At 48.2% G+C, this 27,393-nt stretch overlaps 2 protein-coding genes across 5 annotated transcripts; one reads left to right on the top strand and one right to left on the bottom strand.

Moving 5' to 3' along the window:
- Positions 1 to 50: 50 nt before the first annotated feature.
- RIBC1 (RIB43A domain with coiled-coils 1) lies at positions 51 to 18,921 on the top strand. 4 transcript variants are annotated; one of them, XM_007184191.3, is made up of 8 exons: positions 54 to 296; positions 623 to 708; positions 6,398 to 6,514; positions 8,133 to 8,214; positions 8,419 to 8,748; positions 13,211 to 13,329; positions 13,771 to 14,165; positions 14,281 to 14,419. In XM_007184191.3, exons 3-7 carry the CDS (start codon positions 6,398 to 6,400, stop codon positions 14,152 to 14,154), a joined length of 1,032 nt encoding a protein of 343 aa, XP_007184253.2. In that variant the 5' UTR covers positions 54 to 296; positions 623 to 708; the 3' UTR covers positions 14,155 to 14,165; positions 14,281 to 14,419. The 4 variants fall into 4 exon arrangements, with proteins under 4 accessions (XP_028022815.1, XP_028022814.1, XP_028022813.1 ...); XM_028167014.2 differs by lacking the exons at positions 13,771 to 14,165; positions 14,281 to 14,419 and adding an exon at positions 18,052 to 18,921 and having other exon boundaries at positions 51 to 296; XM_028167013.2 differs by lacking the exon at positions 13,771 to 14,165 and having other exon boundaries at positions 51 to 296; positions 14,281 to 14,516.
- HSD17B10 (hydroxysteroid 17-beta dehydrogenase 10) lies at positions 14,675 to 17,120 on the bottom strand. Its single transcript, XM_007184190.3, has 6 exons — positions 16,985 to 17,120; positions 16,461 to 16,625; positions 15,658 to 15,822; positions 15,401 to 15,529; positions 15,214 to 15,322; positions 14,675 to 15,014 (listed from the first exon to the last, which is right to left on the bottom strand). Exons 1-6 carry the CDS (start codon positions 17,009 to 17,011, stop codon positions 14,824 to 14,826), a joined length of 786 nt encoding a protein of 261 aa, XP_007184252.1. The 5' UTR covers positions 17,012 to 17,120; the 3' UTR covers positions 14,675 to 14,823.
- Positions 18,922 to 27,393: the final 8,472 nt, after the last annotated feature.

Here is a 27,393-nt window from a genome sequence, read left to right as displayed (position 1 = left end):
CCAGGCCTAACGGCATTTTCGGCTTCCGGCGCGGGCGGGGCCTTCGGGCTGACGTGGAGGTTTTCTTGATCCGTTGCCAGGGCGCGAGGTTACGACAGGCATTTGGGCCCCTCCCCTCTTTCTTGTCGCACGGCAACGCAAACCGCCTCTTCACCCAACAAAGTCTTGGAAGGAGGCAGGCGGGGCCGGGAGGAGTCTGCAGCTGTTGGGATGGGGGAACCTGTATGAAGGAGCCGATCCTTGCGGAGACAAGCCAGGAGTCACAGCAGGATTATGCCCTCCAGGGCAAGAGGAAGGTGGGAGCTCGGCTGCGGCTTTTGCCTGGCGGGCGGGAAGGCTCAAACAAGAACGGGGTCGGGAATTGGAAGGACCCCAGGGAGCGGAGGGCTGTACAAGAAGGAGGGGCCAGCGGGAGGATTCCGTGTTAGAGTTCAGATCTTGCTGAGGGTGGAGTAGGGTCGGAAGTGGAGTGGGGTGGGGTTATAGGTGGGATGGGGTGTGAAGGGGGATGGGGCGTGGATGGAGATGAGGGTACTCTGGAGCGACTGGGATACGGGCTGGGGAAAACTGTGGCCAGAGGTACTGTCCCTATCCCCCGCCTCCCTCCTGTTTCTCCAAGCAGAGACTGCCGCTATAGCTGCTATAGTCTTGGACCTGATCCTAGACCCAACCTGGGAGCTTCAAAATTGGGACTCCTTGCTGAGAAAGGTATTTTGTGTGAACCCCTGGGAGTCAGGGTCCCTAAGCCAGTGCTCTCCACCTCTGTCCTTCTTCCCTTCTCCCCCCTTCATCTCTCTCTCTCCGTGCCTCACCCCCATCCCATTCCCTCCTCTCCATCCCCCTCTGCCGTCCCTTGCTTCCTCCCTTCCTCTTCTCTCTCTGCCCTCCACCCCTATCAACCGCCCTGTTGCCCTCTTTCCTCTTTTCTCCCTCTGCCCCTGACTCTGCCCTTTTTGTCCCCTTCCCCTCTGTTTCCCATCTTTCTATCCCTCTCCTCCATCCCCTCATCCCCCATCACCTTATACCTGCTTTTTACTAAGCCATGGCCTTAGCAGTCCAAGAGGCTGTCTGTGGAATCTTTCCCTTCACTGTGACCTTATATTGTCGTGACAGATGGAATGAGTAGGCTGGCGTTGGTGCTTAGACTTAGACATGAAAAGGGTCTGGTGGCTGCCACAGCCATTCCTGTAACTATTTTTTAAATGATGTCTGGAGGCTGGGAAGAGTCTTAAAGTCTTAGGACAAGTCCAGGAAAGTGAGAAAGCTTGGTTGATGCAATCTAGTAAATGAAGTTCAGTTGGGAGAAACAGTCATGATCAGGCTGAGGGGATAAAATGACCAAAGGACAGCAATCTCATAATTGACAGGAACTACTGTTCCATTTAAGATGAAATGGAGCTTGGGGGGAAAAAAATCAAATTGGATCCCTACTTCTCACACCATATACAAAATGCAATTCCCAAATAGATTAAAAACTTAAATGAGAAAAGCAAAACTTTAGAAATTTTAGAAGAATATATAGGAGAATATCCTTATGACCTCAGGGGATTTCTTAAATAATAAAAACTTTTGAGCTTAAAGGAAAAGATTGGTAAATTTGACTACATTCAGATTCCTCCAAATTACAACATAAAGTGAAAAGATGGTAAGTGCACACAGAAAGCTTCTAAAGTATTGATACTGTTCTATTTTCTGGGTTCTGTGGAGGGTTCACAGGTGTTCATTTTGTTGTTATACTTCATAACTTACATGTGTTAACCATATTCTTTTGTGTGTATCAACTGTTACCATAAAATTATTATAAAATAATAATAAAGTGAAAAGACAAGCCACAAATTGGAGATGTTTGCCACAGGTAAACTAAGAAATGATTAGTGTGTAGAATACATAAGGAACTCCTAAAATTAACAGGAAAAGGACAAACTGATTTTTTTTTAATGAGCAAAAGATATGAATGGGCACTTCACAGAAAAGAAAGAAAAATGGACAAAACACACATGAAAAGATGTTACAACCTCATTAGCAATAAGGAAAATTCCAATTAAAACTGATAATTATAATTTTATACCCACAAGTTGGCAAAAATTAAAAAGTCTGTAATATCCAGTGTTGCTGAGGATGTGGAGTGGCTAGAGTTTTTATACACTATAGTGAAAGTATAAATTGGTACAATCTCCTTGGAAAACAACATTATCTCGGAAAGTTTAAATAGGCTTATGCCCTATGATCCAGCACTTCCGCTCCTAGGTATATGCTAGGGAAGCTTTTCCACCTTTTAATCTACAAGTCCCTCCTCTTTTCCTCTTGCAATTAAAAAATAAATAAACTGGGTTGTTTGACTAGAGTCCTAGTCTCTCTTGAACCCAGTTCAGTCAGGCCCCACCAAAAATGTTCTAATCAAGGTCATCAGCAACCCTCCCCTTCAAATTAGTCAGTTCTCATCTTCATCTTACTTAACCCATCATCGGTTGCTCACTCTCTCCTCCCAAAAGCACTTTCTTCACTTGGCTTCTCAGGCATTCCCGTTTTTTCTCCCACCTCACTGGCCACTCCTTAGCCTCCAGTGCTGGCTCCTCCTCTCCCTGTCTCCCCTGAGGCATTCTTAACTATCTACAGTCCCTGAGAGATCTCTCACTGCCTCATAGCTTTAAATTCCTTATATCAGGATGGGCTAAATTATGCTGAGGTTACAAACAACCTCAAAATCTCAGCAGCTATATGTGGAAGCTAATAAATACAACAAACTAGTAAATATGACATAAAAGAAGCAGACTTACAGATATTGAGAACAAACTAGTGGTTACCAGTGAGGGGGTAGGGGCAATATAGGGGTGAGAGAGTGGGAAGTACAAACTACTGGGTGTAAGATAGGCTCAAGGATGTATTGTACAACATGGGGAATATAGCCAATATTTTGTGATAACTGTAAATGGAAAGTAGCCTTTAAAAAACTGTTTAAACGTGTGTGTGTGTGAGTTGTGAAAAAAAATAATATCTACTTCATAGAAATATTAAGAAGAATACTAGTAGGTCAAAAATAGTCAAATATCAGCATTTTCATATGGTGCAACCTAATAAATGAGTTACTAATACAACATGCTTATAATTGCACCTTTACAGTAAATACTCAGTAAATGTTAACTGTGATGACAATAAAAAAAAGAAAAAATAATAAAATAAAATCATAGGCTATGTAAAGCTTAGTAAAAATATGTGCTACATAAGAACAAATTGTTTCTGACAGAGGCCCTGAGAAAGCCTTCTATAAATGAGGAGCAAGAGCTTTTGTTTAAGTGATCTATTTTTGTTCATTTTTAGTTTCAAGCTATGTTACCGGTGGGTGAGGTTGCTGGTTAACTAAATTCCAGTTAGGTAAGGTCTTGCTATACAGAAGCAGAATAATAAAATTATCAAAAAAAAAACTGTTTAAAAAAAAAAAAACCTAAGGACAACCAATCCAAACAGCCACCTAGGCTTTCTCAAATAAAGCAAGCGCTTCAGCTATAGCCAATCAAATAATTTCCTTGCTTTCCATCTCTTCTCTTTAAAGATCTTTCCCTGAACTCTTCTTAACCACTTCTGGTTTGACACTGCCCAGTTTGTTTTTTGCTCAAATAAACTCTTAAAAACATGTTTTTTTAAGGCTCAGCAGTTCATAAAAACAAAGATTTCTCACTCCTGCTTCTTGTCCACTGTGGGTTGGCTACATCTCTGCTCTGTCATCACTCCAGGACTGAGGCTGAAGGGGCAGCGCTCACCTGGGACATTGCCAGTCCCACAGCAGAGAGTGAAGAGAGAAAGTGGCTATCATGTAATGGCTCTTAGTTCTGCTTGGGAATGGCACATGTCAATTCTCACATTGCAGAGGGCAAAGCAGATCATGTGGCTAACCTTGAGGACAATAAGATAAGGATATAGAATCCTTCTGTAAGGAGGAACAGCAAATTTTTTTTTTTTTTTTGGCCACATGGGGCTTCTGGGATCTTAATTCCCCAACGAGGGAACAAGGGATCTAACCTGTGTCCCCTGCAGTGGAAGCGCAGAGTCCTAACCACTGGACCACCAGGGAATTCCCAACAGCAAATCTTTTTGAACAATAACAAAATTTACCATACTATATGTATGCTATCAATGGGTATCTAATCAACCTCTCAAACTCAACACTTCGAAACTGATCTCCAGATCCTCATCCCATTCTGTTCTCCCCACACAGACTATTCAGTTGATAGCAACTCCTCTGACTGCCCCAGCCAAAATCCTTGAAGTCATTCTTAACACTGCTCTCTCAGAGCACATCCAATCCATCAGGAAGTCCTGTTGGCTCTGCCTTCAAAATATATCCAGAATCTGACCACTTCTTGCTACATCCGCTGCTACCAACCTGGTGTGAGTCATCATCATCTCTTGCCTGAACGACTGCAATAGCCTCCTGTCTGGTCTCCCTGCCTCTAGCCTTGCCTCCCCTCCCCTCCAGTCTATTCTTAACACAGCAGCCAGAGCGATCCTTTAAAAATCAAAGACAGGACACATCACTCCCACTGCTCAAAATCCTCCAATGGCTGCCCATTTCTCTCAGAGTAGAAGCCACAGCCTTTACAATGGTCTATAAAGTCCTACATGCTCTGCACCCCCCCACCCAATCTATCTAATGTCATTTCCCACTCCTCCTTGCCTCCCTGCTGTCCCCTTGAACGTGTGCCTCTTCTGTCCACCTTAAGGCCTTTGTACTTGTTCCCTCCGCCTGCAGTGCTCTCCTAGTTATCTGCATAGGAGACTCTCTCACCTTCTTCAAGTATTTGCTCAAATATTACCTTCTCAGTTATGCCTCCCCTGACTTCCATATTTAAAATTGCAACACGCCCCCCACTTTCTTGGCACTTCCAATTCCCCTTATCCTGCTCTATATTTTTTTCCGAAGCACTTATCATCTTCTTACAAACTGTTTAATGTACTCTCTATAGTCTGTCTGTCCCCACTAGAAAGTAACTTTCACAAGGACTCAGATTTTTGTCACTTTTGCTCCTTGATGTCTCCCAAATGCTTAAAGGATCATCTGACAGTAGGTACTCCATAAATATTTGTTAAATGATAGAATGAACATGGGTGAAAAAAGCAAGATGCAGAAGAATGCATACTGTGTGATACTCCATAAAATTCTGAGACAAGAAAATGTTTTAAAATATTGTTCAGGGAATTACGCACACACAGTATATTAATGCATATTAGTAAGGGAATGGTAACATTTTGGATAGTGGTTATCTCTTAGGGTAAGGATGAGGGAGGAGAGACATAAGACCCTTCAATAGTATTGATCATTCACTATTTCTTAAGTTGGGGAGTTGGTTCATGGGTCTCTTTTATCATGCTTCCTAACTTACATATGGCTTATATATATTCTCCTGTATGCATCAAATATTTTAGTTACAAAATGGTTAAAAGAGAGAGAGAGAGAGAGAGAGACCGGAACTAGCTATATGAGGAGTTGAAGAATGGTGTTCCAAACAAAGGAACACAGTGTACAAAGGCCCTGAGGTGGGAACAGTTGTAGTGTTGGAGGACTTGATAGGAAGCCAGTGTGCCTGGAGCACCGTAAGCAAGGGATAGGGAGGCATGAGATGAACTGGAGAGGTGTGCAGGAACCAGATCTTGAAAGCCCACAGTAAGGAGTTTGGATCTGATTCTAAGTGCAGTAGGAAGCCGGGGGGGGATTTTAAGCAGGTGCAAGACATGATCAGATTTAAGTTAGCAGAAGTGGTTTGGGCTGTGGCTTTGGCTGGCTCACGTGCCAAAAGTGGGCCTCCCAAAATATGAAGGAACGCAGGCAAATTGAAGCCCTCTAGCCTTTCATTTGACTGGAGAATAAGTAATAAAAATAAAGGGGGAATGGTGGTGGCATTTACTGAAACGGGGAAAACTAAATAGAACATAATGCAAAAGGGATGTTGTAAATGAGTTTGAGACTTGGAAAGGTGAGCAGGGGTCAGATCATGAAGACTCATAAATCTGGCAAAGGGGGTTGGACTTGATCTTGTAAACACTGGGGAACCATTTGCTTTAAAGCTGCTTTTAAGGGTTTTAAGCTGAGGCGTGCCATGGTCAGATTTGCTTTCAGAAAAATCACTTCAGTAGCCAAGGCAGAGAAAGAGGTAGAGAGCATAACACTGGAGCAAGGGAGGCCAGTGAGGCTCCTGGGAATATTGTCTGGCACCAGCTTGTGAGGCCTGAATTAGGGTGGTGACAGCAGAGATGGAGAACACAGATATGAAATATGTCAGGAAGTAAAATCAGTAGGAATCAATAACTGGTGAGATACTGTGGGGAGAAAGGAATGGGGGTGGGGGTGTAGTCAAGGAGGATGGTTAGCACTGATTGGCCATTCACCTCACCCTTGCTCCAGATGTATAAGGTAGACCCACCACCAGATCCCAAGGAGGTGGCAGCCATTGAGGCTAGAAGAAATCAAGAAAAGGAGCAACAGAGCCAATTCTTCAATGTGTGGACCAGAGGAATGCGGGTGAGTGGGCAGTGGGGACTTTCTCTGGACCAGGGGCCACCTCACTCTTGCACCTGGAGAGGAACATAGCAGTGCCCATCACAGCCCCTCCCTGATTCAAGCAGACTGTAGAGCTAGAAAGGAAGGAGGAGGGTGAAAAGGCACCCACCCCCACATGTGGGAAGGGCCTGGGAAAGGGGACTGGGGGTGCAGGGGAAGAGACTGGGGGAAGAGGAGCCAGTGACAGCTGACTTCTCCAGTCAGCTCAGGGCCAAGTGGCCTGGTTCTCAAGAGACAGGCAAATGGAGCCGAAAGAAGTCTATAAAGAATATTTGGGGGCTTCCCTGGTGGCGCAGTGGTTAAGAATCTGCCTGCCAATGCAGGGGACATGGGTTTGAGCCCTGATCCGGGAAGATCCCACATGCCGCAGAGCAACTAAGCCCATGCGCCACAACTACTGAGCCTGTGCTCTAGAGCCCGTGCTCCGCAACAAGGTGCAATGAAGAGTAGCCCCCACTCGCCATAACTAGAGAAAGCCCACGCCCAGCAACGAAGACCCAACTCAGCCAAAAATAAATAAATAAATAATAAATAAATAAATTTATTAAAAAAGAAAAAAGAATATTTGGTATTGCACGCATATGCCTAAACTCTTTCTGGAAGGCTACATAAGAAACTGTTAACTGTTCCCTGGTGGTCCAGTGGCTAAGACTCCGTGCTCCCAATGCAGGGGGCCCGGGTTCGATCCCTGGTCAGGGAACTAGATCCCACATGCCACAACTAAAAGATCCCATATACTGCAACGAAGATCCTGCGTGCTGCAACTAAGACCCAGTGCAGCCAAATAAATAATAAAATAAATAAATATATTTTAAAAAATAAACTGTTAACCAGCCTGAGGGACAGAGATGGGAGGGACACTTACTCTTCGCTAAACTGTATTCCCTTTTGCACTATTTTGAAACGTTTTAAATGAATTATAATCAAAATAAAGAGAAAATATTGATAGTTTAAGAAAAAATAGATTGCTAGCTGGGTGGATGAGTGGTGTGACTGAGATCTAGTTGGCAAGCGTTTCCTCAGGGCCTGCTCTGTGCCAAGCACTGGGTTGGGCAGTAGGGATACAAAGATGACTAAGGCCCAGTCTCTGCCCTTATCAGGCTCACAGTCTGGTGTAGGAGATAATCAATAGAGGCAAACTTCATTATAGTGTGGGCAGTGGGCCCTAGATTCTATGGGAGTAGCACCTGCTGGAGGGGTCAGGAAAGTGAAGTCTGAGCTGGTCTTAAGGGATGAATAGGAGTTTGGGTAAAGAGGGGAGGAAAGAGTGTTCCAAGTGGAGGGAGATGCTGGAGCAAAGGCTATCAGTATGAAACAGCCTAAGATGTGCAGGGAACTGTAAGCAGAGCTCCTGAGGGTGGGAGAGGGGAAGAGGGTGAGATGAGGCTGGAGACAGAGGAAGAGGCTAGACCACTGAGGGACTTACAAACCATGCTGAGATGGTAGAACATTATCCAGTAGGTACTGGGGATCCTATAGGAGGATTCTGAAGCAGGTAAATTCTGAGCAGTCTATGTTAGAGCATTCAAGGCCCACTGCTGGGCCCATACCTTGATTTAACTCATTTCTTTGGGATCAGGTGGATGCTGAAGCCCTGAACAGCCAGGCGGAAGAGAAAAAGCTTCGGAAGGCAAAAAAGCAGAGCAAGGTGGCAGCTTATGGTAAAAGCCCAAGGCCAGGGGCCAGCCAAAGGGGAAAAGCAAGGGCCTGAGTGGGATAAGGCAGGGCAGTTCTGCTTCGGAGTGGGGCCTGAGGCCTGGGGTGTGGTAAGACAAACCAGACTGGCCTTTGGGAACAGTGGCTGTGCTGAGTGGGCTCTGTCCCTCCCATGGGGCCTTCTCCATGCCCCTGCCCACCACCCCCAGGTACCGACCAGGTGCAGTATGATATGGAACAGGCAGAACGGACACATCGGCTGGACAAGAAAGTGCAAGAGTTTTGGAAGCAGAAGCAGCAGCTCAAGAAAAGGCGTGAACTTGACCTTTGGGATTCAGACCCACTCCGGGGGGAGTTTCCAGCTCATCTTGGTGACAATGATCCCTACTGGGGCCCAGCCAGCCTGCAGTGCTTCTCTTGGGAAGATTTGGACAGGGCCACATGCCTGAGAATGCAGCAGGAGGAGTTCATGCACAGCCTGGAGAGGCCACTGCAAGAGCAACAGCAACAGCAAGCCAGAGTTGAGGAGAACTGTGCAGGTAAGCAGCGGGGCCCTCCAGGCTGTGACCTGAGGCCTAGTGGGGAGTCATCCTGAGCTGGATACAGCGCCCAGAAGACCAGAACTGTGTGGGGAGGTCCAGTTACCCATAGGGGCTGATGCTGAAAGGTTAGACTGAGCAGGCCCCAACCTCCCTGACTTCCTTCATCAACTGACAGTATAGCCACTGATCCCCAATCAGCCTGGCACTCCATTACCTGGAGGCAGCAGAGTGAAGACAAACCTAATGGCTCTGCTGCTTACTAGCTGGTTTGGGCAAATGAACTTTCCTCTCTGTGCTTCAGTTTCCTTATCTTTAAAATGAGGAAATTAATCCATACCACATAGAGCTCGTATGAGAATGAAATGAGATACTGTAAGTAAAGCACAAGCGTCAGTGCTCAATAACCAGTAGCTACTATCAATATTACTATGACATCTGTGGCCATGTCCCCCTCTTCCATTAGAGTAAGCCTTTCACGGGCAAGGACCATCTCTTATCTACTCACGCTGCTCACCTTTAAAACCACCCGTTATAGCACCCTGTTCTGTTATACCGCTTATCATGGAGGTAACTAAATATCTGAAAGTATTTGTGGAATGTCTGTCTTCTCCCCAAAATGTCAGCTCACTGAAGATGAACCACATATCTCATTTCCACCCCTATATCCCAGTTGCCTAGTACATTGTCTGCCACAGTGTCAGGAGCTCAATAAATCATTGTTGAATGAACAATTGAAGACCAAAGTAAACAAGAAAGGAACCCTACCCTCCAGGAACCCACAGAACCATGCCTTCCAGAAAATCAGTGTAGAGTAAGAGGAAAAGATACATGCACAAGTCATTTACCAGCACATATCTATACTTTAACACTGCGTTAGGTACTATGAGAGGTACTGTGATAGAAGTATATATAGGACATGGAGGGAACATCAATATGGGAGTGGTCAGTTCCCACAAGGGAAGGGAGGCAGGGTAGGGGGTTGGCACAGGCCCGCTGTCAGGAGCCAATTTTGGAAAGTTGGGTACAATTTCGGCAAGGCAGAGAGTGGGAATGAGAAAAGGTCATTCTAGGCAGAGCGGGTAGCAAAAGGAAGAGCTAACCTTTGCTGAGCACTTACTGTGTACCAGACACTGTGCCAAGATTTCTACCATGTATTAACTCATTTTATCCTCACAACAACCCTATGAGGCAAGTACTAGTAGTATCCCTACCTTCGGTGGAGGAAACTGAAGAACAGAGATGTTAAATAACTTGCCCAAAATCATACAGCTAGTGGGTGATGGAGGCGGTAAGTGAACTCAGGCAGGCTGGCTCCAGAGCCTGCACTCTTGACCGCTACGCCACACTTGCTGTCAGTCACTATGAGAAACTGGGGACTCAGAGGCCAAGGGAGAAGTTTCAGAGAGGGAGTCATCAATAACATCAAATGCCCCAGAGAAGTTCAGATAGGAAAAGAATGAGACTTGAAAATGAGATTTGGAAAATGAGATTTGGAAATTAGGAGTATTTGGTGATTTTTGTCAGAACAGTTGCAGTGGAACCAGGGGCCAGCTGCCCAATGGCAGCAGGCAGGTGTACGAGAAGGTAGAGCAAGGCAACAGGGACAGCAGAATGCTGGGAGAGGGTCTGTGTAGTGTCATGGAAGGAGCATGGGCTGATTCCTCAAGAGATCTGGATTCAAATCCCAACTTACTACTTGCTGGCTGTGTAACCTTGGGCATTTTACTTCACCTCTGGACCTCATCTGAAAAATGGGGCTGATCTTTCCTCTCTGGGTTGCTACAAAGAGTGAAATGAAACAAGGCACCCCTATCCTCCCTTCCCCCGCCCTCCAGTCTCTGAAATCTGTGTCCCTGTGCCTCTCCAGAGCCAACCCCTCAGCCTATGCTCTGGACCCCATTCCCCCTGCCTCCCACGTAGGCTGTGCTACCTTAGGTACTCCCCACTGGGTTCTCAAAACTTGCCCTTCCACTGGCCCCTTCTGTGAAGGCTGTAAGCATGCTTGTGTCTAACCCTTCTTAAGAAAAAAACAAAAGTCTCCCTCCACTCTGTGATTCCTCTAGATGCTGTGAGCTAGCTGTTTTCCTTTACAGCCATACTTTCTGAAAAATCTGCTTCCACTTGCTCTTTCCTTCCGAACTTTCCAGTCACACCTCAACCCCTGAGATCTCATTTCTCCCCACACAACTTCACTGACACTACTCTTACTAAAATCATCAATGCCCTTTGTGTTATCAGGTACAAGAGGCTCTGTTCAGTCTTTTCTCCTTGACTGGGACTTTCTTGCTACACTTGACTCTGATCACATCTTCCTTCTTGAACCTCTCTCTTCCTTGGCTTCTGTGACAGCACATTCTGCTTGTAGCTCTCCGATCATTCCTCCTCTGTCTGCCCTTTATGGATTCCTCTTCCTTCTACTTCTTCCTTCCTTCCTTCTTCCTTCTTGAGACTCTGTCCCTGGCGCACTCCTTACCCTGCATACTTGCCTCAGGCGCCCTCGGTCCTCATTCTGGTTTCAGCTAAAATGTCGCCACCTCTGTGCTGAGGACTCTCTACCTGCAGAATCAGATATCCAGGTGCCTGTGGACCACCTCCAACTCAGTTTCCTAAACAATTCATCAGTGCTCCCTAACCTGCTCTGAATTCTGTATCCTCTAGTTCCAGTGGTGGCCACACAATGCATGGAGTCATCCCAGCCAGGACCCTGGAAAGCATCCAAGTCTTTCTTCTCCCTTACTCCCTCATCCAATCCATCAAGTACTGCTGATGTAACCTCCATATATTTCCCCTCCATCCTTTCCGTCACTGGCCTGGTTTGAGCCCTCCCAACTGGCCTACTGCCTTAGCCTCCAAGATGGCTTCCCTACCTCAACTGTCTCCCACCAGCCTGACTGTCCTCTATACTGGCCACCAAAAGGAGCTTTCTAAAATGCAAATCTGTGTCACCCCCTTACTTAAAATCCTTCCATGTTCCCCACCACCTTCAGGGTCAAGTTTTTAGTCCTTAGTCTGGCCCCTGTAGAGCTCCCTAGTCACTTGCATTTTATGCTCTAGGAAGAGCGGACTATTTGTAATTTAAGATACAGACCATGCTGTTTCTTGACTTCCTTCATTAATTTGATAAATATTTACTGAGCACCTACTATGTGCCAGGCTCTGATGCAGGTGCTACGGCATGGTAGTGGATAAAACAGACAAAAATCCCTGCTTTCACAAGGGTTACCTTCTAGTGACGAGAGAGACAGGCAATAGACAAAAATAATTAAGTAGGGCTTCCCTGGTGGCGCAGTGGTTGAGAATCCGCCTGCCAATGCAGGGGACACGGGTTCAAGCCCTGGTCTGGGAAGATCCCACATGCCACGGAGCAGCTGGGCCCGTGAGCCACAATTACTGAGCCTGCGCGTCTGGAGCCTGTGCTCCGCAATAAGAGAAGCCGCGACGGTGAGAGGCCCGCGCACTGCGATGAAGGGTGGCCCCCGCTTGCCACAACTAGAGAAAGTCCTTGCACAGAAACGAAGACCCAACACAGCCACAAATAAATAAATAAATAAATAAATAAATAAACAACCCCCTCTAAAAAAAAAAAAGAATTGTTACTTAAAAAAAAATAATTAAGTAAATTGTAGGGTGTATTGGATGGTGACAAATGCTAGGGAGAAAAATAAATCAGAGAAGGAGGATAAATGTTGGGGGCAGGCAGGTGGCAATTTTAGGTAGGAGAGACAGAAGGCCTCACTGAGGCGGTAACATTTGAGCAAAGACCTGAGGGAGGCAAAAGAGCATGAGACAAGAGCAACGTTTACTGCAAATCCCTGAGGCAGGAACGTCTGGCATGTTCAAGAAACAGCAAGGAGACTGGTGTGGCTGGATTGAAGCAAAGTTTCAATACATTTGCTCATGCTGTGCTTGCAGCCTGGAATGCCCTTTGCCCTTTCTGACTATATGCAACATGTATTTCAAGGATCACCTCCTCCTGGAAGCCTTCCTCTCACCCAAAGCTCTCTTAATGCCCTACACACATCTCTGTCATTGCCCTTACCACATTGTGGTATGATGATCTACATTTGATCCATCTCCTCCATTAGACAAGGAGCTCTCTGAGGACAGGATCTAATTCCTTGGTATCCTCAGAACCCAACACATGGCCCTTAGACTGAGGCTCAGAGATGAAATGATTTCCCCAAGGTCACACAGCCCAGAAGCAACAGAGCTGCATTGAGACTCAGGTCCATTGGAGGCATCTTTCAGTGAGGCACCTGAGAAATTCTTGTTGCTGTCACTTTGGTTATCCCTAGCCCCAAAGAGTAGCTCCTTCCACACATCCCTCCAATGAGGACATTACCCCCTTCCCAAACATACATACACATACATCCACAAAGCTCGCTGAACAAATGGCTGAATGAGTGAACCAGGAATGCAGCAAGCCAGTACAGTGCCCTGACCATATTTCTCTGTGTAGATACGCTCAGTGAACAGCTGCGCCTAGCCATGGACTTGCGGGCCACCCAGCTGGCCAAGCTGGAGGAGTGCTGCCACAAGGCCATAATGTCTGCCAAGGCCAACGCCAACAAGGCCCAGGTACGTATGGCCAGAGCCGTCCAGTGCACCCGGCTCTCCCCAGTCCCCTGAACAAAGTCCTGGGGAACCTCAGCCACATCTTTCCCCTCACAACCCTTCTCGAATTAACACCAGCCCTCTCATCTACCTGAGGATTTCCCCCTTCACCCAAGGGCCCTCTTAGGGCAGAAGGTCCCCTTCCCCACCTCCAGACTCAGGATGACCTGAGAACAGAACACTGCCCTCCCTTCCCCAGCCTCTTAGTCTAAGGGCTTCCAGAGGGCAGGGGAGTTCCCTGCCCATTCCACCCCTTCTCCCACCTTAAGTCACTCAAAGGCCATGCAGTATCTGTTCCTTCTCTCCCTGAGATGGAGGAGAGTAGGGCCATGTCTCCCCCTCCCCTGTGACTGAGAGTTCCCTGAGGCTGGGCATCCAAATGCTCACATTCGGGGGCCCCACCAGGTAGCTAAGATGGCTAAGCAGCAGCGCCATGAGCATCAGCACCAACGGAAGGCCAACTCCGTGGAGATCCAAAACCAGATCACAAGTGACCTACTGACTGAGAACCCCCAGGTCGCCCAAAACCCTATGGCTCCGCACAGGGTCCTGCCCTATTGCTGGAAGGGCATGACTGCAGAGCAGAGAGCTGCCATCAGGAAAGTACAGGAGGTGCAACACCATGAAAAGGAGGCACAGCGCCAGACCGAACAAGCACTGGATACCAAATGGGAAAGCCAGCCTATGTGCTTGGCCCAGGCGGCAATGGAGCTAGAAGAGCAGGAGAGGGAGCTGTGTGCTGAATTTTGGTGGAGAGTAGGCTCCTTCGACCAGTGGCTGGCTAAGTAGCAAAAAGACCAGTGAGTTCTAGGGGGTGGCAGCAGGGATGAATGCCAAGGGAGGGTGGAGACGGATGGCAAGGGCCAGGGAGAGAGGGAAAGCCCATCACCTGAGGCCTCTGGATTTCTTTCACAGGCAGAATTATCTGAATTCAGTAATGTACACCAATCAACCTACAGCCCAATATCACTTGCAATTCAACACCAGCAGCCGCTGAGCTCAGGATGGTCATCTCTCCTTCCTCCCCCATCAAGCTCACAGAGGCTAAGAGTCAAGAGAGGAAGATGATGCAGACCCCCTCCACCAATCCATTTCCCAGTGGGAGAGCTGAGCCAGCACCCCCACCTTTGACCCTAGGTAATAAAGTTATTCACTAAAATCAAGGCCACGTGTTGTAATAGGACACAAAAGGTGTGAGGTACTGCCTTTCCCGCCCCACCCCTGGAGTCTGAGCATCCAACCCTGTCAGAGTCTCACCCATTCACCTTTCTTCCCCATGCCAGTTCCCCCAGCACACAGTGCTGCTCACTCCCCTGTGAGAAATAGACTTTATTAGGCACGAAGGGTGACTGGTGGGCAGAGGTTACAAAATGGCTACTGGGCTTCCTCCCAAGCTGGAGTAGAGTACTCCAGGAAGAGGAGGGACAGAGGAGCCTGTGTTTTCTCTGCCTTCCCCCTTCAAGGCTGCATGCGGATGGCCCCATCCAGCCGGATGACCTCTCCATTGAGGAATGGGTTCTCGATGATGGCCTGTACCAGATGAGCATACTCAGCAGAGTCACCCAGTCGGCTGGGGAAGGGCACCTGGCTGGCCAGGAAGTTGCGCACTTTATCTGGGAGGGTGGTCAACAGCGGAGTGCCAAATAGGCCTAGACAAGACAACCAGAGTCAGAGACCCACCCTCGCTTTCATATTTACCTGGTCCCTCCTCACCTTAACCCTACTTGTGGTGCTTCCCTATGCCCAGAGATAGAAGGCTGCTGCTGTTTAGATGGTAAATACCTTCCCCTCTCAATTGCCCACGGATCCCATCCAATCCCAGGTGTGGCAGGGAGGGGATATGTCTACCTGGAGCAATGGTCATCACCCGGATGCCCATGGGAGCCAGATCCCGAGCAATGGGCAGTGTCATGCCCACTATGCCCCCCTTGGAAGCAGAGTATGCAGCTTGTCCAACCTGGAGAAGGAGTGGAGGTCATAGGGGGAAGGGCCCCAACAAGTCACCAAGGCACAAGCCTTGCCCCTACTCACACACCTGGCCCTCAAAGGCAGCTACACTGGCTGTGTTGATGATGACCCCACGTTGGCCTCCCTGGTCTGGTTCATTCTGGCCCATCTCACCAGCCACCAGGCGGATCACATTGAAGGTGCCTATGAGATTCACCTGGAGGACCAGTAGAGACATGGTGTAGGACCTAAAGCAGAAGCAGCCTTTTGTCCCCTAAAAGCTTTGGGGACACCCACAGCCAGATACTTCTTACTACTGCCCCTGGAGAACCTCTAAGGCCTTACATTGAGAACTCGCTGAAAGTCCTCCAAGGTATGGGCCTGGCTCTTCTTTAAGTTGTATGTCTTGCTGGCCACTGCAATGCCTGCACAGTTGACTGCCACATCCACACGGCCAAACTTTTCTTTTGCTAGAGTCAGGGCTGCTTGCACGTCCTTCTCTGAGGTCACCTTCAAAGGGAGAAGTGGAGAAGGTATTCATCTCCCATCACACACATACCACTAAATCTTGAGGAGGGGAGGGCAAGGCAGGTTCACTCTTTGAGTGACAAGAGAATTGTGTAAGCAAGGGAGAGGCCAGGAGAAAGAAAACTCGAGAGTGGGACAAAGGTGAAAATGTTAGGTAATACAGAGCAGTGTTTCAAAACATTTTTGAAATCCATACCCTCTTCTGATAAATTCACATACCCCTGGAGATTCTCAACTGCTGTGGATCAGAGAAGTTTTGAGAATTATTGATATGAAGATAAACTAGCTTTTTTGTACCCCTACCTGCTAAGATAATTTCGTCAAGCTTTACTTTCTGTAGTTTGTTTCATGAAAAGTTTTTTGACTTTGTAAATATAAAATTACAGGGCACAATATGCATTTTAAAACTATACATACTTTCTTGAGGAGATTCTGATATGGCCAATTCCCAACCCCCCCCCCCCCACCCCGCGTTGTGAAACCCAGCTTTAGAAATTCCTTACCGCAGGCGTTTGAAAACGGCTCAGGCCAAAAGGGAAAAGGAGATGGGTCCACTGCCCACATAGACGGTACCCTTATGAAAAGGGACCCCATGGGAGAGGTGAGGTAATCCCACTTACGTCCGCTGGGGCAAAGGCGCAGTTTTTCCCTAACTTCTTGGCCTGGGCCTCCCCATCCGAGTTGGGCAGGTCCAGAAGTACAGCAGTGGCCCCCTGCCCCACCAGTCGTTCCGCCGTGGCCAAGCCTAGGCCCGAGGCTCCACCAGTTATTACGGCGACCAGACCCTGTGAAGAGGGGCACGGTCAACAACTATACTGTACAGACCACCCCCACCCTTGCATCTGCCCATTTTCCAGGCTTCTGCGAGGGAGGCTCCCGGTCACCCCTGCGGTTTAACCCAGATGTGCCTCCTCTCTTTAACGATGGGACCTCTGGGTGTCTCATCCCCAAAAAGCCCATCCAGACACCCCGCATGCACGTGCCCCAGAGAGCTGACCTTCACCTCCCGAGTCCAACCGCCGCAACAGCAGGCCTCGATAAGAGTAACCCTTTCTCCCAGCACCGATCTCTCCCCCCTAGTTCTACGGCCGCGCCGTCCCAGCGGGTGCAGAGGGGCAAGAAGCAGGGGCGAAGACCCGGTTACCTTCACGCTCCGACACGCAGCAGCCATCTTGCGCTGGCCTCTCTACAAGCAGGACTGCCGGGCGGTCGCTGGTTGGCCGAGGCAGAGCCGCGGGGCGGGGCCGGCGAGGCTGGCTGTCCGCGGCGAAGGACAAACGGCGAGTGTCGGCGGTTAGCGTCCAAGACCCGAGAGCAGGCCCAGGCAAGGTCCCGGCCGAGAGTTATTTCACCCGGGGGAGAAAACAACGAGTAGCAGCATCGCACCACCACAACCTCCGGCCTTTGGGCAGACGGCCAGCTCCGCTGGGGGGAGGGGGACAGGAGATTGAGAGTGTGTACCTTACTCCTCGGAAAAAGCCTCCATTCAACATTCATATGTTTATATCTGAGAGACTCCTATATGCCAGGCTCTGTGCGGGGCACTGGGGATAACCAGAGGAATAATAAAAGGTTCATGCCTTACGAGAGGGAAGTTGGAAAAAGTTCAATTGGAAAAAGAGATAATTACAGTACAGACACAGACGAAGGAAGGGACAAAGAACCAGATTCTAGAACCCAGACATGGATATCCAAAGACGGAGATTCTGAGAGCCATGTGCAGAGAAATATGTCGAGGAAGAGATTGAGAGGAACAGAGATGACCAACAGATTCTCAGAGATATGGATGTGGAGAGCCATTAAGAGAGAAGCTAGGAGACAGACATTCTGAGACAGCTGCTGAGCAGCACAAACCCAAAGAGGCATAAACAGAGAAGCCAAAAACATCTTTCATCAGGTCAGCCTTTGCTACTGTCTTCTATGTCTAACCTATTTTAAACCCCAAAGCCCAGATCAGATTGGAAACATTTCAGATTGGACCTCAACGAGAGACTGTCATTTAAGACCCAGAACATCCTGGAACATCTTTTAACCAGTATCCCAATTAGAATCCTGAGCCCACCTAATCTACGTAATCTGACTTCTTTCTATGGAAGTATACTTCTCCCCAAACCGAGGTCTTCAGACCATAACCTTAGTCTACATTTTCAGCCTCATTCGGTTGTATGTTTAATCTATCTGAAGTATCTCCCTTTGTGTTTTCCCATCCAGGAAGACTTCCCTCTGGGCCTCCTAAATGTTGACCACCGCCACACTCATGGTCACTACACCATGTTCATGAAAGGATTTAATACCAGATTCACAATCTTTCTGACAACATGAAGCCCCCCAGCAGTCTATAGCACTCTTCACTGAGCCCAATATGCTCCAACCACAGTGCCCTCTTTGTGTTCATCTTTGTTTTGTTTTGTTTTTTAATTTTTATTGGAGTATAGTTGATTTACAATGTTGTGTTAGTTTCAGGTGTACAGCAAAGTGAATCAGTTATACATATACATATATCTACTGTTTTTTAAGATTCTTTTCCCATATTGGCCATTACAGAGTATTGAGTAGAGTTCCCTGTGCTATACAGTAGGTTCTTATTAGTTATCTATTTTATATATAGTAGTGTGTATATGTTAACCCCAATCTCCCAATTTATCCCTCCCCCCTGTGTTATCTTTGAATTAGCTATTCCCTCTGTTTGGAATGCTCTCCCCCTGATCTTTGCATGACTGTATTTGTTGCTGTTGTTGTTGTTGTTGTTTGGTCATTCAGAACTAAGCTTAAATGTCATCTCCCCTCCCGGAACTCTCAAGCTGTAAGCCACCTAGTTACTATCCCATTGGCTTGGAAGATGTCATCAAGAGGACGTGACCTCTGGTTGACCACAGAGCTGGACCCAGGCATTGGGAGACTCCTTACCCCCTCCTCTGTCCTTGGAATATATCCACCGTTCCCACAGGTGGAGCTGTTTTAAGGATGCAGCCTTGAAAGAGTAAGGTGTTGAGACCATCTGGACTGAATACATGACTGAACCCTCTTAACGCCTCTATATAAACCTTTAAGATTCTGGCAGGTGGGTGCGGACATCTACTCGCTCGGCCACCCAAAACAAACCTTGGAAGTTCCCTTGCTCATTAAATCTGCCACCTACCAATGCGGAGTGGTCTGCCTCTTTCTTCAGTTTCTCCTTGCCCTCCTTGTTCAGGGGCCAGTTTTTGAATCAACACATTGCATGTTTGAATTCTCTGCATAGCACTTACAGTTCCATCATCTTTTTTTTCCAAACTTGGGGCCAGATGTGCTTTGGAATTCAGAATTTTTTCAATTTTAGGAAGGAAGACATATACCCTATATTACATAACTCTATATACCGCATATACTCTATGTTACACAACTACTTAGAAAGGTCTGGAGCATCACTTATAATTAAATATTAATTTCTAGAGTCAAAAGTATGAAAATTCACACTGAGTGAATCAAGACTACAAATAACCTCATGCTACTTCAGATCAGGTTTTGTCACCTAATGAGTTTGGGCTCCAAAGTATGAAAAAACAATCTATACTTTTCAGAACTTTTGGCATTGTGGAATTGTGCCTCAAGGCTTTTGAGTCTTGTCTAACCTGGTCTTGTTTGTGTGTGTATTTGTGTTGCTCTCCCTGTGCTGGAAGGTAAACCCCATGGCAGCAGGGTCTTGTCCTGCTGGTTTACCTCTTGGCTACCTAATGCCAAGAACACTGCCTAGCGTGTACTAGACACTCAATACAAATGAAGGAATGAATCAATCAATCGATCAGCCCATCTTGGAAGAATTTGCTGGCCCAGCTTCATGATTCTTTCATCTGCTCAGCTCCAGGGACCTTCACCTCCTCTCTACTTTAACCACCTCTGTCTAAACCGTGTTATTAACCTTGTCACGCCCTGGAATGACTCCCCCACATCTGCACACCACTGTCTCTCCCTCTGACCGTGTTCTCCCAGTCACCTCAGTTCTTCTCCTCTCCACCACTTCTTTTATCTCCTTGAACCCTGTTGATCTGTGGGCCTTTCTATTTTCTCCAGCCCAGCAGCCTCTTCCTACTTTTCTTCTGGACAGTGTAGACTCTCTCTCATTCCTTCTCTCTCTTTACCGTTCTCACCAGTGCCCTCAACCCATTTACCCCTTGGCATTCTACCAATTCACCTCCTTGACTTTTCAGCAAAGGCTCTGAAGCCAGAGGTCTGGGTTTGAATCTCAGCTTCATCATTTACTAGCTGGATGACCTTGGGCAAGCTACTTTACTGTTGTGCCTCATTATCCTCTTCCATAAAATGGGTGTAATCAAAGCACCTCCCTTGTAGGGTTGTTACGAATAAATGAGTTAACTACATAAGGAAAAGAAAAAGGTACTTAGAACAGTACCTGGCCTTTAGGAAGAGCTATGTAAATGTTAGCTACTGTTACTCTTCAGAGCAGTGTCTCTTAGCCTTTTTTATGCTAAGAACACTTCTGGCAATCTGGTGAAGTCTAAGGAACCCCTTTCCAGAATAATGCATGCATGAGATAAATAAAGATTACAAAAGAAATATTAGGGGCTTCCCTGGTGGCGCAGTGGTTGAGAATCTGCCTGCCAATGCAGGGGACACGGGTTCGAGCCCTGGTCTGGGAAGATCCCACATACCGCGGAGAGACTAGGCCCGTGAGCCACAACTACTGAGCCTGCGCGTCTGGAGCCTGTGCTCCACAACAAGAGAGGCCGCAATGGTGAGAGGCCCGCGCACCGCGATGAAGAGTGGCCCCCACTTGCCACAACTAGAGAAAGCCCTAGCACAGAAACAAAGACCCAACACAGCCATAAATTAATTAATTAATTAATTAATTAAAAAAAAATACTATTACCAAAATAAGAAAGACATCTGTAATGTAGTTATATCAGTGCTTCTTTATTAATACATTAAATACCAAACTCTATCAACAGGTCTAGTGACTACCATGATTTCAAATAGTGATGTAATTTTGAGAGATCTGCAACAACCATGATATGCTATGAAAATCTGATTTCTATTGGTGACAAAGCCACAGGTACTGCTAATACTACTGTAGTTTGTTACCCACATCCCCTAGAAGGACATGCTACATATCTGTTGGTGATAGTGAAAATAAAGATGCAATTCCCACCCCCACCTCCAAGTCCATGGGCTCCTTGAATTCTCTCTACAGACTCTGAAAGGGCTGTGGACCCTGGGTTAAGAACTACTGCATTTAAAGCAAACAGAGGCTATTGGGTGAACACTTCCTCTCTTTTCACCTCCAACCTTGTCTCTACCCACACTCTCCTTTCCTTGGGTCTCAGAGAAGAGAGGTCCTGTTTGAGGCTTGCCCTTCCCACTGGGCTCTGGATCCCAACCCCTCCCACTTCCTTGGGGATTTGTGCCATTGAGCATCCCCTCTCTTATTGTTCGCGCCTCTCTCTGAAGATAATTAGAGAATAGGGAACAGGACTTCCCTGGTGGTCCAGTGGTTAAGACTCCACGCTTCCACTGCAGGGGCACGGGTTCGATCCCTGGTCGAGGAGCTAAGATCCCACATGCCGCACCACTTGGCGCGGCCAAAAAAAAAAAAAAAAGGAAACAGAGCAAACTCAACTTTTGCACACAGTCATCAGTTAGGGTGCATGAGGGCCAGAGGTGAGCAAAGAGTCATGTCAGGGACACCAGAACCAGCAACATCCAGCATTACCCAGGGGGTATTAGCTCTACCAGGAGGTGAGAGAAGAACAAAGGTGATCTTCACTCCTGGGAGATAAAAAACCACAGGATAACCCATTTAACCCTCGTGGGTGCCTGCAGTTATCCCTGCAAAGGCAGAGCTGCACTAGCTCCGACTCTGAGGTGACATTGGCAAATATAAAGGCCCTCAGCTGATGAGTATGGAGAGCATCTGAAGGTGTGCCTGTAATTTCCGAGTGAGTTGGGGCACAATTCAAATGAATGGTTTAAATTCTGAAGGAGTGTGTGGGATGTGAGAATGATTGTGATGTTTATCTGAGAGCATGCTGAGGACGCATGCTAGCTGAGTGTTTATCATTTGAATAAATGGGACTGATGTCTAAATGAGCCTGTTTGATGCCAGCCTAAGGTCATGATGACTTTACCTTTGCCCAAATCAATGGTCATTGTTCAGCCTTTGTGTAATCAGGACTTTCTGGCTGCATTTGACATGGTTGATCACTTCCCCCTCCTAGAAACCACCCCTTGGCTTCCATGACACCTCACTTTCCTGGTTCCTCCTGCTTCCCTGCTTCTTCTTGGCCTTCTCTCTGAGTTCCTTTTCTGGGGAGCTCATCCATCTCCTGGTTTCAATATTGCCTCTCTGCTGAAGACTTCCTAATCGCCAGGCTTACCTTCACCGAATTTCAGAATGAGATAGCCAATTATTTGCTGGCCCCCTACACCAGATGTCCCTTAGGCACCTCCAACACATGTCCTAAACTAAACTCAGTCATTGCCTCCAACATCTATTCTATCTCAGTTGGTAGCAATACCATCTTTCCAGACTCCCAAGCTGGACGCTGGGAATGATGCCCTCTTCACTCCATCTAATCAATTGCCAAATCCTGTTGATCTAACTCCTACATACGTCTTAAATCTGGCACTTCCTCTCTCCCATCTTCCTACTATCACTATCCAAAATCTCTTGCCTGTACTATTATAACTAGTGAGATCCCACTGTTGTCCCTCTTAAAAGGATCCTCCAAGAAGCCAGAAGAAACCTCTTCCTAAAACTAAAATTTTATTATGTTACCCCCTCCTTGCTTTAAACCCTTTGAGTGGTTCTCCCCCACTTTTAGGGCTCTCCATAAGTTGCTGCATTCTGACTGTCTGACTTCAGCCTGTATAACACTGTACTTTCCAGCAACGACGAGTGACTTGATACCCCCCACAGTAGTGCTGCCAGATGAGATACAAGATGCTCAGTAATGAAATTTGAATTTCACATAAACAACAAAAAATTTTTAGCATAAGTATCTCCCATGCAATATTTGGGACATACTTACACTAATATTATTTGTTAATAATTAAAATTATTTGTTATTTATCTGAAATTCATATCTGAGTGGGAATCCTCTATTTTTAGTTGGTAAATATGGCACCCCTACCCCACAGATAACCTCCAGGATGGTGAGATATTCCTCTTCAGGCTCCCACGGCTCTCTATGCCCACCTCTGAACCAATACTTACCCTCCTGAGAGATCAGGGATGTATTCTGATCTCTTTATCCTTCATTTGCCGTACAGGGCCTGGCGCAGAACAGACGGCAGTTTGCTGAGTGAATGAATGCATATGTGTGACATCCCAATAAACCTGCATCATTTGGTGGAATCTATGTGTTGTGATCAGTACACAGCGTCAGTTCCACTTGTAGCTACCTTCCCTTCACAGATTTGGAAGAATTACCTCATGGTTTACATACCCACCCAGCAGGCGAGCTAAAAAGCTGGGAGTCATCTGCAGGCTTAGTGAAGCCATTACATGACCAGTTGGGTTTGTTGTTTGTTTGTTTGTTTGTTTGGAGGGGAGGAGTGGGAGGGAGACAACAGTATTCTGGCAATATGGAGGTCGAGGAAGGCAAAGAGGACGGGAGCAAAGGAGGAAGTGAGGAAGGAAGGGAAAGGGATGTGGACAGCGGGTGGGAAGGCAGGAAAGCGAGCAGGTACGCATGAAGGCGGAGAACCAGGAGCCAGCTGGCGCCGGAGCGAGCAGTGACAGCCGCCGCCCTCAGTGGGCGGGAGCCGGGAGGAGGGAGGCTCCGGCAATACGGGTGGAAGCATTCTTCTCCCTCCGGGCTCCCCATCACCCCTCCTCCAGGCGGCGCGGAACACCCCCGCCCGGCTCCTGGTCAGAGGCGGACACAGGGGCTGGCCCTCTCGGGGCCTCCCAGCTCTCCAGCCAGGGACTTAGACTAGTTTCTCCAACAACTCTGCCGGCCCCCAAATCCCCTCCGCGCCCGCCCGGGTCGAGTTAGGAAAGACTCGGAACAGAATAAACGGGTGTGAGGGAGATGAGCTAGCCCGGGCGGGGCGGCAGTGCCAGTGAAACCCCCGCCAGTGTGACTGGGCGACACCCAGAAGTGGGGGGCCCGCGGGGGCAGGGGTGCCCATTCCGGGTGCGAGGCTTTAGAGGCCCTGTCTGTGATAAGTCTTGACCATGCACCCACTGAAGGGGCGGCTGGCGGCTGTGGGACCTGGGTCGAGTCTTCTTCGTCTTCCGGCCTCAGTTTCCTCCGCAATCAAGTGGGAATACGAATACTCGCTTTATCCTAGTGTATCATGTCTGGTATAAAAGGTGGTCAGTCAGTAGTAACTGTCGTGCTTAGTGCTTGTGCCCTCCACCCTAGGCCACCTGCGCCATGTGAGACTGTCCTATTGGCGGGGATATGGGACACAATGGGGGAGACCCTGATCCGTCGGCACAGGGAGCCCAAAGGTGGCTCAGGCCCTCAAAGAGACTGGCGAAGGGGCTTGTTAGGAGGGAACCCAAAGAGTCCAGCGAAGGGGATCGGCAGGGGGCAAGTTCCCCTTTTATTTCTGCCACTCCCAGGTGGGGAAGAAGAGTCGCCTGCTCTGGAACCAAGTATTGGATGGCGATGTACAGGCTGCACCCACTCTAAGCAAGTCAACACATTCAATATGCTTGTTACTCACTCATTCTTTTTCTTTATTAGAGGGGTTGCTAGCTAAACGGAAGGATTCACACTAAGATTCCAATACGGGGCTGTCCTATAGTCCTGACTGAGTGTGGGAAGACAGGACCCAGGGAGAGGAAGGAGGGCGGCAGGGGGCTCGGAGATGGACAAGTATAGCTTCGCCACCACCCACTCAGCCCATCTTCCCTTCTGGAGCGGTGCACAGCATCTGCGCATGCGCCACCCCCCGCCCCGGCCCTCCAGCGGGGTCGAGCTGGCCTCCGTGGAGGTGCTGTCCGCGCATGCGCGGCCCGCTCATGTTGTGCTCCCAGTGGGGTCGGAGAGTCCCTTGAGGAGCTGGAGGTGCGATTGAGGGGAGGATTGCGGCCCAACTCATAAGGAGTGGCTGTTAGGAGATGCGGACAAAGCGGCGTGTGACAGCGACAGTCACAGAGAGAGGAGGAGGAGAAGTGCGGCCGCTCGGGGCGTTTTAGGCAGGCGCAGAGCCCTCAGAGGTAGCCAGGCACTAGTGGTTGCTCCTTTCTCCCGGATTGCAATTTGCGGGCCCCTGGAAAGGCAGAAAACCAGAAGACGGAAGGGGGTGGGTGTGTTAGACCCGGAGGAAAGCCCTCTCGATCCCGTCCTCACATCTCCATGCTCTAGAAGGGACTCAATCTTAGGTCCAGTGGACCCCAGATCATCCCCCCAAAGAAAAGCTAAATTTGGACAGTAACCGCGCCGGACCCCACCCCCAGTCTTTCGGTCAGTTCCAGGGGCTCACCCCACCTTCTGGGGGACTCTTGAGTCGAAAACGGGGTCCCTGGGGCAGGGCAGGGTGGAGAGAATTGCTGTGGAGTCGTCTCTGTGGCCTAGGAAAACCGCTGCTTCCTCACTGGCCACTGAGGTCGAGGAAGACCCCAGACACGACCAGCCAGCATCCAGAGGAGTGACTTCAGACCACCGATCAGGCAGTGAAGACTGAAGGAGATGCGAACTGGCCCAGTGGGAGACTGGGTTAATGACTCTGACCTCTGACCCCCAGACCCCTGTAAGGAAAGGGAAGGAAGCCTTTGGCTGCTCCAGCTGCAGGTGTGAAGTCACCGAGGCTCCAGGGACCTTGAAGCCTGATGCTTCTTATGAATGAGGATCCCTAGGCCCAGTCACACTATTTAACACTTACATATGACGTTATATATGACGTTGTCGTGAGGACTAACAAAGTAAATACACTCACTTTGAGTGTATTTACTTTGTTAGTCCTCACGACAACGTTATGTGGTAGGGATTACAATCATCCCCAGTTTACAGATAAAGAAAGTGAGTGCTGAGAAGTTAAGCCACTTTCCAAAGTCACATAACTAGTAAGGAGCAAAGCAGGACTTGAAACTCAAGGCAGTCTCGCTCCAGAGTCTGCACTCCTAAGAGCACAAGCTGTAGGCTCTGGGTAAGAGGCCAGATAAGAGAGACCCAGTAAAAGGTCAAGCTTGGAACTCATTTCCTGAGCACCTTCTCTCACACCATTTCAGTCTTCCCAACAGTCCTGTGAAGAAGGAATTGCTTGGTAACGGAGAAAAAGAGAGGTTCCATATCCTGCCCCAGATTACACAGATAGTAGTTGGACCAAGTTGATGAAGCAACTTTTTTTTAAATGAAACACCTTTTCATTTATTTATTTATTTATTTACATATTTTTGGTTGCGTTGGGTCTTTGTTGCTGTGTGTGGGCTTTCTCTAGTTGCGTCAAGCGGGGGCTACTCTTTGTTGCGGTGCGTGGGCTTCTCATTGCAGTGGCTTCTCTTGTGGAGCACGGGCTCTAGGCACGCGGGCTTCAGTAGTTGTGGCATGTGGGCTCACTAGTTGTGGCGCACAGGCTTAGTTGCTCCGTGGCATGTGGGATCTTCCTGGACCAGGAATCAAACCCGTGTCCCCTGCAATGGCAGGCAGATTCTTTCTTTCTTTCTTTCTTTAATTAATTTATTTATGGCTGCGTTGGGTCTTCGTTGCTGCGCGTGGGCTTTCTTCTAGTTGCAGCGAGCGGAGGCTACTCTGTTGCAGTGCATGGGCTTCTCGTGGTGGCTTCTCTTGTTGCTGAGCACGGGCTCTAGGCGCGCGGGTTTCAGTAGTTGTGGCTCACGGGCTCTAGAGCGCAGGCTCAGTAGTTGTGGCTCGCGGGCTTAGTTGCTCCACGGCACGTGGGATCTTCCCGGACCAGGACTCAAACCTCTGTCCCCTGCATTGGCAGGCAGATTCTTAACCACTGTGCCACCAGGGAAGTCCTGATGAAGCAACTTGATTCAGGTAACAAGTTATCCAAGACAAATGATGAGACTAAAATCTAGGTCTCCTGTCTCACAATCTTGGGGTCTGTATGGTCAGACCACTGAAGATGGCTGTTCTCTTGCTCTCTGTATGTCCCCTGCTCGACCAGTGCCTGCTTCGCCTATCCCCTACTCACATGACTGACCTTCCTACATACTTGCCCCAGGCCCCAGCTACTGACGAATGTTCTTATCAGTGGGGCAATGAGGGGCATGCTCCTCTGCTAGTTTCCCTGGTAACCGATGAGCCAACCTGACGTCAATTCCCCCTATAACTGGCAATCTCCCCTTCCCCCGGAGCAAAGATTGCAGCCATGTCCTGCCCGCCATCCGCAGCACACGGTGGGATGTCGCTCCAGGACCTTGCTTCAGACATGTAAGATCCCCCCATCCATTAAACCACTGATGTCTCTGTCTCAGACTCTGGGCTCTTTCTTCAGTCTTGAAGCTGGGCAAGCACAGGGCTTATAGGCCTGCGGGGTGCAGCCCAACAGGGTCTTTTTACTATATGCATTTTAACAAACATTTATTTGTTCATTCAGCAAATGTTTGTTGTGCCTGTCATTCTTGGAGACACTTAG

The sequence above is a fragment of the Balaenoptera acutorostrata genome, chromosome X (genome assembly GCF_949987535.1).
Source record: "Balaenoptera acutorostrata chromosome X, mBalAcu1.1, whole genome shotgun sequence".
In the NCBI taxonomy this organism is placed as follows: domain Eukaryota; kingdom Metazoa; phylum Chordata; class Mammalia; order Artiodactyla; family Balaenopteridae; genus Balaenoptera; species Balaenoptera acutorostrata.
This window is presented reverse-complemented; position numbering and strand designations above follow the sequence as displayed.